At 37.4% G+C, this 12192-nt stretch overlaps 1 protein-coding gene across 10 annotated transcripts in view; it reads right to left on the reverse strand.

The window, feature by feature from the left end:
- Positions 1-12192, reverse strand: part of RFX3 (regulatory factor X3) — a 325429-nt gene that overhangs the window by 37810 nt on the left and 275427 nt on the right. For all 10 annotated transcript variants that reach the window (XM_010389306.2, XM_030919590.1, XM_010389299.2 and 7 more), the window contains one exon: positions 7164-7372. In XM_010389306.2, coding sequence (XP_010387608.1) covers positions 7164-7372 — 209 coding nt within the window. The remainder of the gene's footprint in view (positions 1-7163; positions 7373-12192) is intronic.

The raw sequence follows: 12192 nt of genomic DNA on the forward strand, positions 1-12192 counted from the left end.
GGTTTTCTGTTCTTGTGATAGTTTGCTAAGAATGATGGTTTCCAGCTGCATCCATGTCCCTACAAAGGACGCAAACTCATCGTTTTTTATGGCTGCATAGTATTCCATGGTGTATATGTGCCACATTTTCTCAATCCAGTCTGTCATTGATGGACATCTGGGTTGGTTCCAAGTCTTTGCTATTGTGAATAGTGCCACAATAAACATACATATGCATGTGTCTTATAGCAGCATGATTTATAATCCTTTGGGTATATACCCAGTAATGGGATGGCTGGGTCAAATGGTATTTCTAGTTCTAGATCCTCAAGGAATCGCCACACTGTCTTCCACAATGGTTGAACTAGTTTACACTCCCACCAACAGTGTAAAAGTGTTCCTATGTCTCCACATCCTCTCCAGCACCTGTTGTTTCCTAACTTTTTAATGATCGCCATTCTAACTGGTGTGAGATGGTTATCTCATTGTGGTTTTGATTTGCATTTCTCTGATGGCTAGTGATGGTGAACATTTTTTCATGTGTCTGTTGGCTGTATAAATGACTTCTTTTGAGACGTGTCTGTTAATATCCTTTGCCCACTTTTTGATGGGGTTGTTTTTTTCTTGTAAATTTGTTTGAATTCTTTGTAGGTTCTGGATATTAGCCCTTTGTCAGATGAGTAGACTTGCAAAAATTTTCTCCCATTCTGTAGGTTGCCTGCTCACTCTGATGGTAGTTTCTTTTGTTGTGCAGAAACTCTTTAGTTTAATTAGATCCCATTTGTCAATTCTGGCTTTTGTTGCCATTGCTTTTGGTGTTTCAGACATGAAGTCCTCGCCCATGCCTATGTCCTGAATGGTATTGCCTAGGTTTCCTTCCAGGGTTTTTATGGTTTTAGGTCTAACACTTATGTCTCTAATCCATCTTGAATTAATTTTTGTATAAGGTGTAAGGAAGAGATCCAGTTTCAGCTTTCTACTTATGGCTAGCCAGTTTTCCCAGCACCATTTATTAAATAGGGAATCATTTCCCCATTTCTTGTTTTTGTCAGGTGTGTCAAGGATCAGATGGTTGTAGATGTGTGGTATTATTTCTGAGGGCTCTGTTCTGTTCCATTGGTCTATATCTCTGTTTTGGTACGAGTACCATGCTGTTTCGGTTACTGTAGCCTTGTAGTATAGTTTGAAGTCAGGTAGTGTGATACCTCCAGCTTTGTTCTTTTGGCTTAGGATTATCTTGGCAATGTGGGCTCTTTTTTTGGTTCTATATGAACTTTAAAGTAGTTTTTTCCAATTCTGTGAAGAAGGTCATTGGTAGCTTAATGGGGATGGCATTGAATCTATCAATTACCTTGGGAAGTATGGCCATTTTCATGATATTGATTCTTCCCATCCATGAGTATGGAATGTTCTTCCATTTACTTGTGTCCTCTTTTATTTCATTGAGCAATGGTTTGTAGTTCTCCTTGAAGAGGTCCTCCACATCCCTTTAAGTTGGATTCCTAGGTATTTTATTCTCTTTGAAGCAATTGTGAATGGGAGTTCATTCATGATTTGGCTCTCTGTTTGTCTGTTATTGGTGTATAAGAATGCCTGTGATTTCTGCACATTGATTTTGTATCCTGAGACTTTGCTGAAGTTGCTTATCAGCTTAAGGAGATTTTGGGCTGAGACGATGGGGTTTTCTAAATATACAATCATGTCATCTGTAAACAGGGACAATCTGACTTCCTCTTTTCCTAATTGAATACCCTTTATTTCTTTCTCTTGCCTGACTGCCCAGGCCAGAACTTCCAACACTATGTGGAACAGGAGCGGTGAAAGAGGGCATCCCTGTCTTGTGCCAGTTTTCGAGGGGAATGCTTCCAGTTTTTGCCCATACAGTGTGATATTGGCTGTGGGTTTGTCATAAACAGCTCTTACTATTTTGAGATAAGTTCCATCAATACCTAATTTATTGAGCGTTTTTAGCATGAAGGGCTGCTGAATTTTGTCAAAGGCCATTTCTGTATCTATTGAGATAATCAGGTAGTTTTTGTCTTTGGTTCTGTTTATATGCTGGATTACATTTACTGATTTGCATATATTGAACCAGCCTTGCATCCCAGGGATGAAGCCCATTTGATCATGATATATAAGCTTTTTGATGTGCTGCTGAATTTGGTTTGCCAGGATTTTATTGAGGATTTTTGCATCGATGTTCATCAGGGATATTGGTCTAAAACTCTCTTTTTTTGTTGTGACTCTCCCAGGCTTTGGTATCAGGATGATGTCGGCCTCATAAAATGAGTTAGGGAGGATTCCATCTTTTTCTATTGATTGGAATAGTTTCAGAAGGAATGGTACCAGCTCCTCCTTGTACCTCTGGTAGAATTCAGCTGTGAATCCATCTGGTCCTGGACTTTTTTTGGTTGGTAGGCTATTAATTGTTGCCTCAATTTCAGAGCCTGCTATTGTTCTATTCAGGGATTCAACTTCTTCCTGGTTTAGTCTTGGGAGAGTGTAGGTGTCCAGGAATTCATCCAATTCTTCTAGGTTTCCTAGTTTATTTGTGTAGAGGTGTTTATAGTATTCTATGATGGTGGTCTGTATTTCTCTGGGGTCAGTGGTGATATCCCCTTTATCATTTTTTATTGTAGCTATTTGATTCTTCTCTCTTCTTTATTAGTCTTGCTAGCGGTCTATCAATTTTGTTGATCTTTTCAAAAAAAACAGTTCCTCCATTCATTGATTTTTTTGAAGGGTTTTTTGTGTCTTTATCTCTTTCAGTTATGCTCTGATCTATTTCTTGCCTTCTGCTAGCTTTTGAATGTGTTTGCTCTTGCTTCTCTAGTTCTTTTAATTGTGACATTAGGGTGTCAATTTTAGATCTTTCCTGCTTTCTCTTGTGGGCATTTAGTGCTATAAATTTTCCTCTACATACTGCTTTAAATGTGTCCCAGAGATTCTGGTATGTTGTATCTTTGTTCTCAATGGTTTCAAAGAACATCTTTATTTCTGCCTTCATTTCGTTATGTACCCAGTAGTCATTCAGGAGCAGGCTGTTCAGTTTCCATGTGGTTGGGTGGTTTTGATTTTCTTAATCCTGAGTTTTAGTTTGATTGCACTGCAGTCTGAGAGATAGTTTGTTACAATTTCTGTTGTTTTACATTTGCGGAGGAGTGCTTTACTTCCACCTATGTGGTCAGTTTTGGAATAAGTGTGATGTGGTGCTGAGAAAAATGTACATTCTGTTGATTTGGGGTGGAGAATTCTGTAGATGTCTATTAGGTCCGCTTGGTGCAGAGCTGAGTTCAATTCCTGGATATGCTTGTTAACCTTCTGTCTCATTGATCAGTCTAATGTTGACAGTGGGGTGTTGAAGTCTCCCATTATTATTGTATGGGAGTCTAAGTCTCTTTGTAAGTCTCTAAGGACTTGCTTTATGAATCTGGGTGCTCCTGTGTTGGGTGCATATATATTTAGGATAGTTAGCTCTTCTTGTTGAATTGATCCCTTTACCATTATGTAATGGCCTTCTTTGTCTCTTTTGATCTTTGTTGGTTTAAAGTCTGTTTTATCAGAGACTAGGATTGCAACCCCTGCCTTTGTTTTTGTTTTCCATTTGCTTGGTAGATCTTCCATCTCTTTATTTTGAGCCTACATGTGTCTCTGCACGTGAGATGGGTCTCCTGAATATAGCAAACTGATGGGTCTTGACTCTTTATCCAATTTGCCAGTCTGTTTTTTTTAATTGGAGCATTTAGCCCATTTACATTTAAGGTTAATATTATCATGTGTGAACTTGATCGTGTCATTATGATGTTAGCTAGTTATTTTGCTCATTAGCTGATGCAGTTTCTTCCTAGCATCGATGGTCTTTACATTTTGGCATGTTTTTGCAGTGGCTGGTACTGGTTGTTCCTTTCCATGTTTAGTGCTTCCTTCAGGAGCTCTTGTCGGGCAGGCCTGGTGGTGACAAATCTCTCAGCATTTGCTTGTCTGTAGAGGATTTTGTTTCTTCTTCACTTATGAAACTTAGTTTGGCTGGATATGAAATTCTGGGTTGAAAATTTTTTTCTTTAAGAATGTTGAATATTGGCCCCCACTCTCTTCTGGCTTGTAGAGTTTCTGCCAAGAGATCCACTGTTAGTCTGACGGGCTTCCCTTTGTGGGTAACCTGACCCTTCTCTCTGGCTGCCCTTAACATTTCTTCCTTCATTTCAACTTTGGTGAATCTGACAATTATGTGTCTTGGAGTTGCTCTTCTCGAGGAGTATCTTTGTGGAGTTCTCTGTATTTCCTGAATTTGAACATTGGCCTGCCTTGCTAGGTTGGGGAAGTTCTGCTGGATAATATCCCACAGAGTGTTTTCCCACTTGGTTTCATTCTCCCCATCACTTTCAGGTGCACCAATCAGATGTAGATTTGGTCTTTTCACATAGTGCCATATTTCTTGGAGGCTTTGTTCATTTCTTTTTACTCTTTTTTTCTCTAAACTTCGCTTCTCACTTCATTTCATGCATTTGATCTTCAATCACTGATACCCTTTCATCCAGTTGATTGAGTCAGTTACTGAAGCTTGTGCAATTTGTCACGTAGTTCTTGTGTCATGGTTTTCATCTCTATCAGGTTGTTTAAGGACTTCTCTACATTGGTTATTCTAGTTACCCATTCATCAAATCTTTTTTCAAGGTTTTTAGCTTCTTTGTGCTGGGTTTGTACTTCCTCCTTTAGCTCAGAGAAGTTTGATTGTCTGAAGCCTTCTTCTCTCAATTTGTCAAAGTCATTCTCCGTCCAGCTTTGTTCCATTGCTGGCGAAGAGCTGCGTTCCTTTGGAGGGGAGAGGTGCTCTGATTTTTAGAATTTTCAGCTTTTCTGCACTGCTTTTTCCCCATCTTTGTGGTTTTTATCTACCTTTGGTCTTTGATGATGGTGACATACAGATGGGGTTTTGGTGTGGATGTCCTTTCTGTTTGTTAGTTTTCCTTCTAACAGTAAGGACCCTCAGTGCTAGGTCTGTTGGAGTTTGCTCGAGGTCCACTGCAAACCCTGTTTGCCTGGGTATCAGCAGCAGAGGCTGAAGAAGAGTGAATACTGCTAAACAGCAAATGTTGCTGTCTGATCGTTCCTCTGGAAGCTTCATCTAAGAGGTGTACTCGGCCGTGTGAGGTGTGAGATGTCAGTCTGCCCCTAGTGGGGGATGTCTCCCAGTTAGGTTACTTGGGGATCAGGAACTCACTTGAGCAGGTAGTCTGTCAGTTCTCAGACCTCAAACTCTGTGCTGGGAGAACCACTACTCTCTTCAAAGCTGTCAGACAGGGACATTTACATCTGCAGAGGTTTCTGCTGCCTTTTGTTTGGCTATGCCCTGTCCCCAGAGGTGGAGTCTATAGAGGCAGGCAGGCCTCCTTGAGCTGTAGTAGGCTCCACCCAGTTCGAGCTTCCTGGCTGCTTTGTCTACCTACTTAAGATTCAGCAACAGTGGGCGCCCCTCCCCCAGCCTCCCTGCCGCCTTGCAGTTCGATCTCAGACTGCTGTGCTAGCAATGAGGGAGGCTCCATAGGCGTGGGACCCTCTGAGCCAGGCGTGGGATATAATCTCCTGGTGTGCCGTTTGCTAAGACTCTTGGTAAAGTGCAGTACTAGGGTGGGAGTGACCCAATTTTCCAGGTGTTGTGTATCACGGTTTCCCTTGGCGAGGAAAGGGAATTCTCTGACCCCTCGCACTTCCTGGGTGAGGTGATGCCTCGTCCTGCTTCGGCTGTCACTCGTTGGGCTGCACCTACTGTCCTGCACCCGCTGTCCGACATGCCCCAGTGAGATGAACCCGGTACCTCAGTTGGAAATGCAGAAATCACCCGTCTTCTGTGTCGCTCACGCTGGGAGCTGGAGGCTGGAGCTGTTCCTATTCGGCCATCTTGGAACCGCCTCATAAATGCTGTTTTTAATTTTTGTGGCGGAGTTATGGTCAACAGCTCATCCCATCATTTGATATATGTCATGTAATCAGAAAGCCCTTTTCTTCTGGGTGCTTCTATGTCTACAAAAGTACACACTTCTATCCATACTATTTTAGTCAAAAACTGATTTATATTATTAATAAGCTATGTTACTGTCTACTAGATTACTGGCAATCATTAGAATCACCAGGAGAGCTTTGTGAAAAAAAATCCTGATTATCCTCATTCCTAATCACTATCTTTTTTTTTTTTTTGAGATGGAGTCTCACTCTGTCGCCTAGCTGGAGTGCAGTGGCGCGATCTCGGCTCACTGCAAGCTCTGCCTCCTGGGTTCACGCCATTCTCCTGCCTCAGCCTCCCAAGTAGCTGGGACTATAGGCTCCTGCCCCCACACCCAGCTAATTTTTTGTATTTTTAGTGGAGACGGGGTTTCACTGTATTAGTCAGGATGGTCTCCATCTCCTGAGCTTCTGATCCAACCACCTCGGCCTCTCAAAGTGCTGGAATTACAGGCATGAGTCACCGTGCTCAGCCACTAATCACTATCTCTTACCCACCAAGATTTTGATTTAGTAGGTCTTGGGAGGAACTTAGGATTTGTTTCTTTTTTATACATTAATTCTGATGTGCAGCCAGGTTTGAAAACAGTTATAACTGATAAAAGTAAGAAGGTAGATAGTGCTGGGTATGCATCAGAATCAACTGAAGTACTTTTTAAGACATAAATTGCTGGGCCTTATTTCTACAGGTTCTGATACAGGTAGATTTGGAGGAGGTGCTAGGAATTTGCATTTCTAACATGTTTCCAATTGATAGTGATGCTACTGGTATAGGGACCACATTCTGAACATCACTAAACAGAGAACTAAAGGAGACTAGTGTTAGGCCTCAAGAAAGAAGCCTAAATAATGTATGTTGCAAGAGGGAGTACAGTAGCCCTTTTCTGATTATTGCTGAATACATTATCTAGACTGAAATCTCGGATGTTCCCATCTGAGGACATCTAGGGCTTTGAGCAAGAGATTTCTTTTCCTAGCAGAAAGTTTATTTCTGTAAGTTTCCTGGTACATTTCCATGATGTTGTAATCACTGACTTGGGTTGAAGGTAGTTGTAACAGGGAGTTTCCACAAACTAAAGTCTTTACTCCTTTCTTTTCTTTTGTCACAGAAGCATATACACACAAATACACACATATATTTGCAGAATCTGAAGAAGCAAGTCTAGGAAAAACCTAGATGATACCTGTAGAAAGACCATTTTAGCAGAAATTGCCTGGCGGCTTTAGGAAAACTGGGTCTTCCTTCATAGGGTTTCAGTGCTTGCATCATCACATTGTCAAGCCACGCAGCCCACTGCTCCAGGGTGCTCTGCTGCTGAAGAGTCATCTTGAAATCTGTTTCTAGTCTCTGAACCATGTTGTCATCACACTGGCACACCCAGGAAGCCTGCTCCTGAGACAGTAACACAGAAAGCAAAGGAAAAGTTCAACTCAGCATCCTTTCATTGAACATCAGCACACACACCAGATGCAAGAACAGAAAATTATAATAAAAGCTTCCCGCAGTTAAATGAATCCAGAAAATAAACAACTACTTGTCAATTGTTAGGGTAACACAATCTTTATCAGTTTTAAGGGATGAATATTTCTCGTTGCTCACTCTGGTACATAAAAAAGTGATGTCACATGTAAGTATGATTTGGTTTTTCTACATTAACTAGTCTGTGTAAAGGACTAAAATACATGAATTACTTTAAAAAACAGAAGTCTGAACCTACAGTAGGCAAGGTCTTTCATTCTATTCAGCTTTCACGCTGCTTTCAGAAGTTCTCTTTTTGTTCCCCATCAGATAAAACTTTAAAACCAATTCATTTGAGAAGATTTAGGGTAAGTCAGACAGATAAATAGATACAATCGGCCAAAAGTGGTCCCCTCAAGATTAAAACAGAAACAAACACTGAATGGTACTAGGTAGAAGCATATGCTGTTATGAGTTCTATGGATTGGGAACAGAAATCTCAAGGGCTATCAAGGCAAGGCTATGAATGCAAATTAATTCAGAGAACTGAAAACAACAATAACAACAACAACAGAAATTCTTTTGAGAAAATGTAGACATGCTTCCTGCCAAAAAATGTGATTATTGCAATTTTCCTTCTGGTTCTGGTTGGGAAATGTTTGGTAACAGCAATGAAAATAGGAAATTTTAAAGCTACTTTTCAGTGGTTTCCGTAAGTATCGTGATGTTTCCAGTGCTATGTTGTATTTTAAGATTTAAAAAAACCTATTCACTCAAGGCAAAACATAATTCTTTGGTAATGTAATATTTGACGGGGAATGAGAAGACATAGGCTTTAGGGTCTGAATTAACGAAACTAACCTCAAGCAATTAATTTATGTGGGCCTCAGTTTCCCTAAGCATAAAATTAAACAAATGAAATTTAATGAAAAATTTTAAGCTGGGTTCGTTGTGTCCAGATAATTTTATCAAGACAGATTTCTTTGGAGAAGTGTCTATGAGGCTACCAATAAAACCCTGCGAATATATGCGTGTTTTTCTCAAAAGGGTGTCTATAGTTTTTTTTCTATATGCTCTCAAAAAACAAATTCATTCAAATTGACAACTTCAACAGAATAAATCCATTATCTCCTTCTTCTATTTCCAGGATCTCTCCTGATCCTACAGACTTTACCTATTCAAGGGACATTTCAACCTGGAGGCACTTCAAATGCAAAATGCCCCAAAGTTAACTTATTTTAAATTCTCAGGGAAATCTACTGTTTCTTCTGTATTTCAGCTGATGATACTATTCACTGTCTTTTTTCTCTTAACTAATTAATCATAAATGCATCCAGATGTTACCTTCTGAATACCACTGTTAAATATTTTAAGTATACTAAAATATAATTATAGAAAAAACTGTAAATACAAACAAGCTAAAAAGGAACAAAACATTAAGAATACTTAAAATGGCAACAGTAAGAAATTATAGCATATCATGTTGATGTATGTACCTTTCAAACTTTTCTCTGCATATATAAATATATTTATGCATATATTATAATACACACATACACTATATTATTTATGCATACATTTATATTTTAAATATATATTGTATTATAAAACACTCATATATTTATACATACATTTTATATTATTATATGCTTATACATACTTAAATGTTTAAAATAAAAGAGGATTATATTATATTTTCTATTAGATATTCTGCTTAGTTTCACTTAGAAATATATAGTAACCATCTTTCCATGTAGGGAAATTAGACCTATATTTATTGTCCACTGAATGAATTTGTTTTATTGCATAATGTACTATTACTTATATAACCAATCCCACATAGTTAGACATTTGTTTGTTCCAACATTTTAGTATTACAAATAAAGCTGAAATTAGCAGGATAGGTTTTTTTGTTTGTTTGCACACTGATAATTGGAAGGAGAAACTTACTAGTATCCATGAAGCAATTTAATTTCATTTCTTACCACAAATTCAAACTCACTATTTACTTGGCAGTTAGTTTTTGCCAAGCAAAGATGATAATCTAAAACCTAACTTAGAGAAATAAACCACAGCACATTATCCTGACTTTTCAAACTAATTTATATTATACTTCATTTTACTACTCTCTTCAGTGAAAATATACTAACAATAGAGCACATTGTAAATATTTCCTTGTGAAACGAATGTAGATATTTCAAGTCTATAATTGAAAAAGCTAAGGACATTTACAGATGTTCTTAACTTAGAAAAAAATATATATCCAAAATGAAAAGTAGTCAGGAGCTTCAAAATCAGAATGGCTTTTAAATACAGAAACATAAGTATACGCAATAACTAAGTTATCATGTCAGCCCACCCAAACCTATTTAGCCCATAATGTAGACTTCAAAAACCACCCATTTACACAAAAAAATTAGAGAATGATGCCATTGTAATACTATCAGTTAAACAGGAAACCAACTGTACTGCAATAGAAAAATTATCTTAAATGCATAAAGAAAAGAAAATTTAATTAGAGGAGAATAAAGCAGTAAAAAGTGATATATGGATATCCTGAAAGGAACTATTTAGCACTTTCAAGCTCTTAGTGTATTATAATATTGACACACATGTAATTTCATTGTTTTAAATAGAAGTCTCCTTATTACAAGAGCATCATTCTTACATTGTCAGATTATTGAGGTTCATGTTACAGGAGTTGGGACAACTTCCAAATGAACTGGAGATGGGGATAAAGGGGAAATGGGAGGAAAGGGATTCTGGGAAAATCTGGCAAAACTAGGAAAAGAAAAGGAAAGAAATAAGGGTGTTAAAGAGAAAAAGTGCTACCTTGAGAAAGAGATTACTCATTAAAATGTACAGAGCCGTGAAAAGTAAAATGTAGGGGGAAATGAAGGACTCACTACAGTGTCATGGTACTCTGAAGAAAGGAAGAAGGTTTTGGAGGGCAAATGCTGAATCATATGGGTTTCAGCAGTAACGACTATCATGGTGGACCCAGAAAAACATGATAGTCAAAAATAGAGGAAAAGAAAGGGTAATCTCAAAGTTGGCAGGTAGAGGATAAGTAGTACAGTAGACATATCACTAATCATTAATATGCAAAGATGTTCTCAAGGTTAATGCTTATAACCAGGGAAGAACTCATTTGTAGACATACTTCATTGGAATGCAGATACATAAATACATTTATGTATTTATACATATAATAATACTAACAGAACACTGAAAAACTTTCTCAGATATTATTAGAAATAATTCTTTAAAATGTTTTCTGTTATTGAGTTTAAATTACTTTCTGAAACTAGAAGCTGCCTTCTTCAACTTTTCTTAAGACACTTAAACTTTTCTGAAAAAAGATTTGAAATAAACATTACAGTAAATTTTAAGGCAATATAAACTTAATATTTTTGCATATTTAGTTAATATATACTACTGAAATATGTAAAGTAAATGGTTTTGTAAAGCTGAGAAAGTTTGTTCTTGTAAAGATTATGTACTTGTATGTGTGTATGTGTTTTTGTAGATGGATTTTTTTTAAACTTCATATATATAGTTTTAAATTAGATATAAGTAGAAATAAATAATATAAAATATTAGATAGATATAGATATCTCTCTCTATATATATCTCAGAAGTTTGAACCTAGTCCATGAAAATCACAATGAACAACTAATTTATTGTACTCTAAAATGGATCAAGCCCAAATGTTACTTTTTGGTATATTTTAAATGACAAAACTAGGCAAGAAGTAGAAATTAAAATTTCTAGAAAATAAAATAATTAACAATTAGTTTATTTTTAAAACAACAGTTTTTTTTAACAGCTTTACTGAAATGTAATTCACACATTATACAATTCATTCATCTAAAGAATACTGTTCAAAGGCTTCTTCTAGTATATTCACAAAGTTGTACATCACTCACCACAATCAATTTTAGACCTTTTTCATTTTTCTAAAAATAAACCCCATGACTCTTATTTGTTACCTCCCAGTCTTCTCAATCCCCCAGCCCTAAGTAACCACCAACCTATCTTCTGTCTGTATAGATTTATCTATTCTGGAATTTCATACGAATGGAATCACGGAACATGTGATCCTTTGTACCTGGCTTCTTTCACTTAGCATAATGTTTCCCAGGTTCGTCTATGTTGCAGAATGAATCAGAACTTCATTTCTTTTTATTGCCCAATAATATTCCATTGTATGGATAGATCACATTTTATTTATCTATTAAATCAGTTGACGAACATTTGGGTTGTTTCTGCTTTTATGTGGCTGATACAAATAGTGCTGCTATGTACCTCTTTGTATAAGTTTTGTGTGGACATGATTTCATTTTTCCTGGGTATACAACAAGGAGTGGAATTGCTGAGTCATACGATAACTCTACGTTTATCTTTTTGACAAACTGCCACACTGTTTTCCCAAGTGGCTACAGCATTTTACATTCTGACCAGCAGTGTATGAGGTTCCAATTTTTTACATCCTCACCAATAGGATATGTTATTACATGTCTTTTTGCCTAGACCCATTTTAGAGTAAATGAAATGGTATACCTTGCTGTGGTTTTGACTTGCATTTCCCTTGTGGCTAACGAGATTGAGCATCTTTTAATGTGATTCTTGGCCATTTGTATGTTTTCTTTGGGGAAATGTCTACTCAGATGTTTGTCCATATTTAATCAGGCCGTCTTTTATTACTGGGTTGTAATGGATCTTTACATATTCTATAAACAAGTCCTTTATCA

The sequence above is a fragment of the Rhinopithecus roxellana genome, chromosome 16 (assembly GCF_007565055.1).
Source record: "Rhinopithecus roxellana isolate Shanxi Qingling chromosome 16, ASM756505v1, whole genome shotgun sequence".
NCBI lineage: Eukaryota > Metazoa > Chordata > Mammalia > Primates > Cercopithecidae > Rhinopithecus > Rhinopithecus roxellana.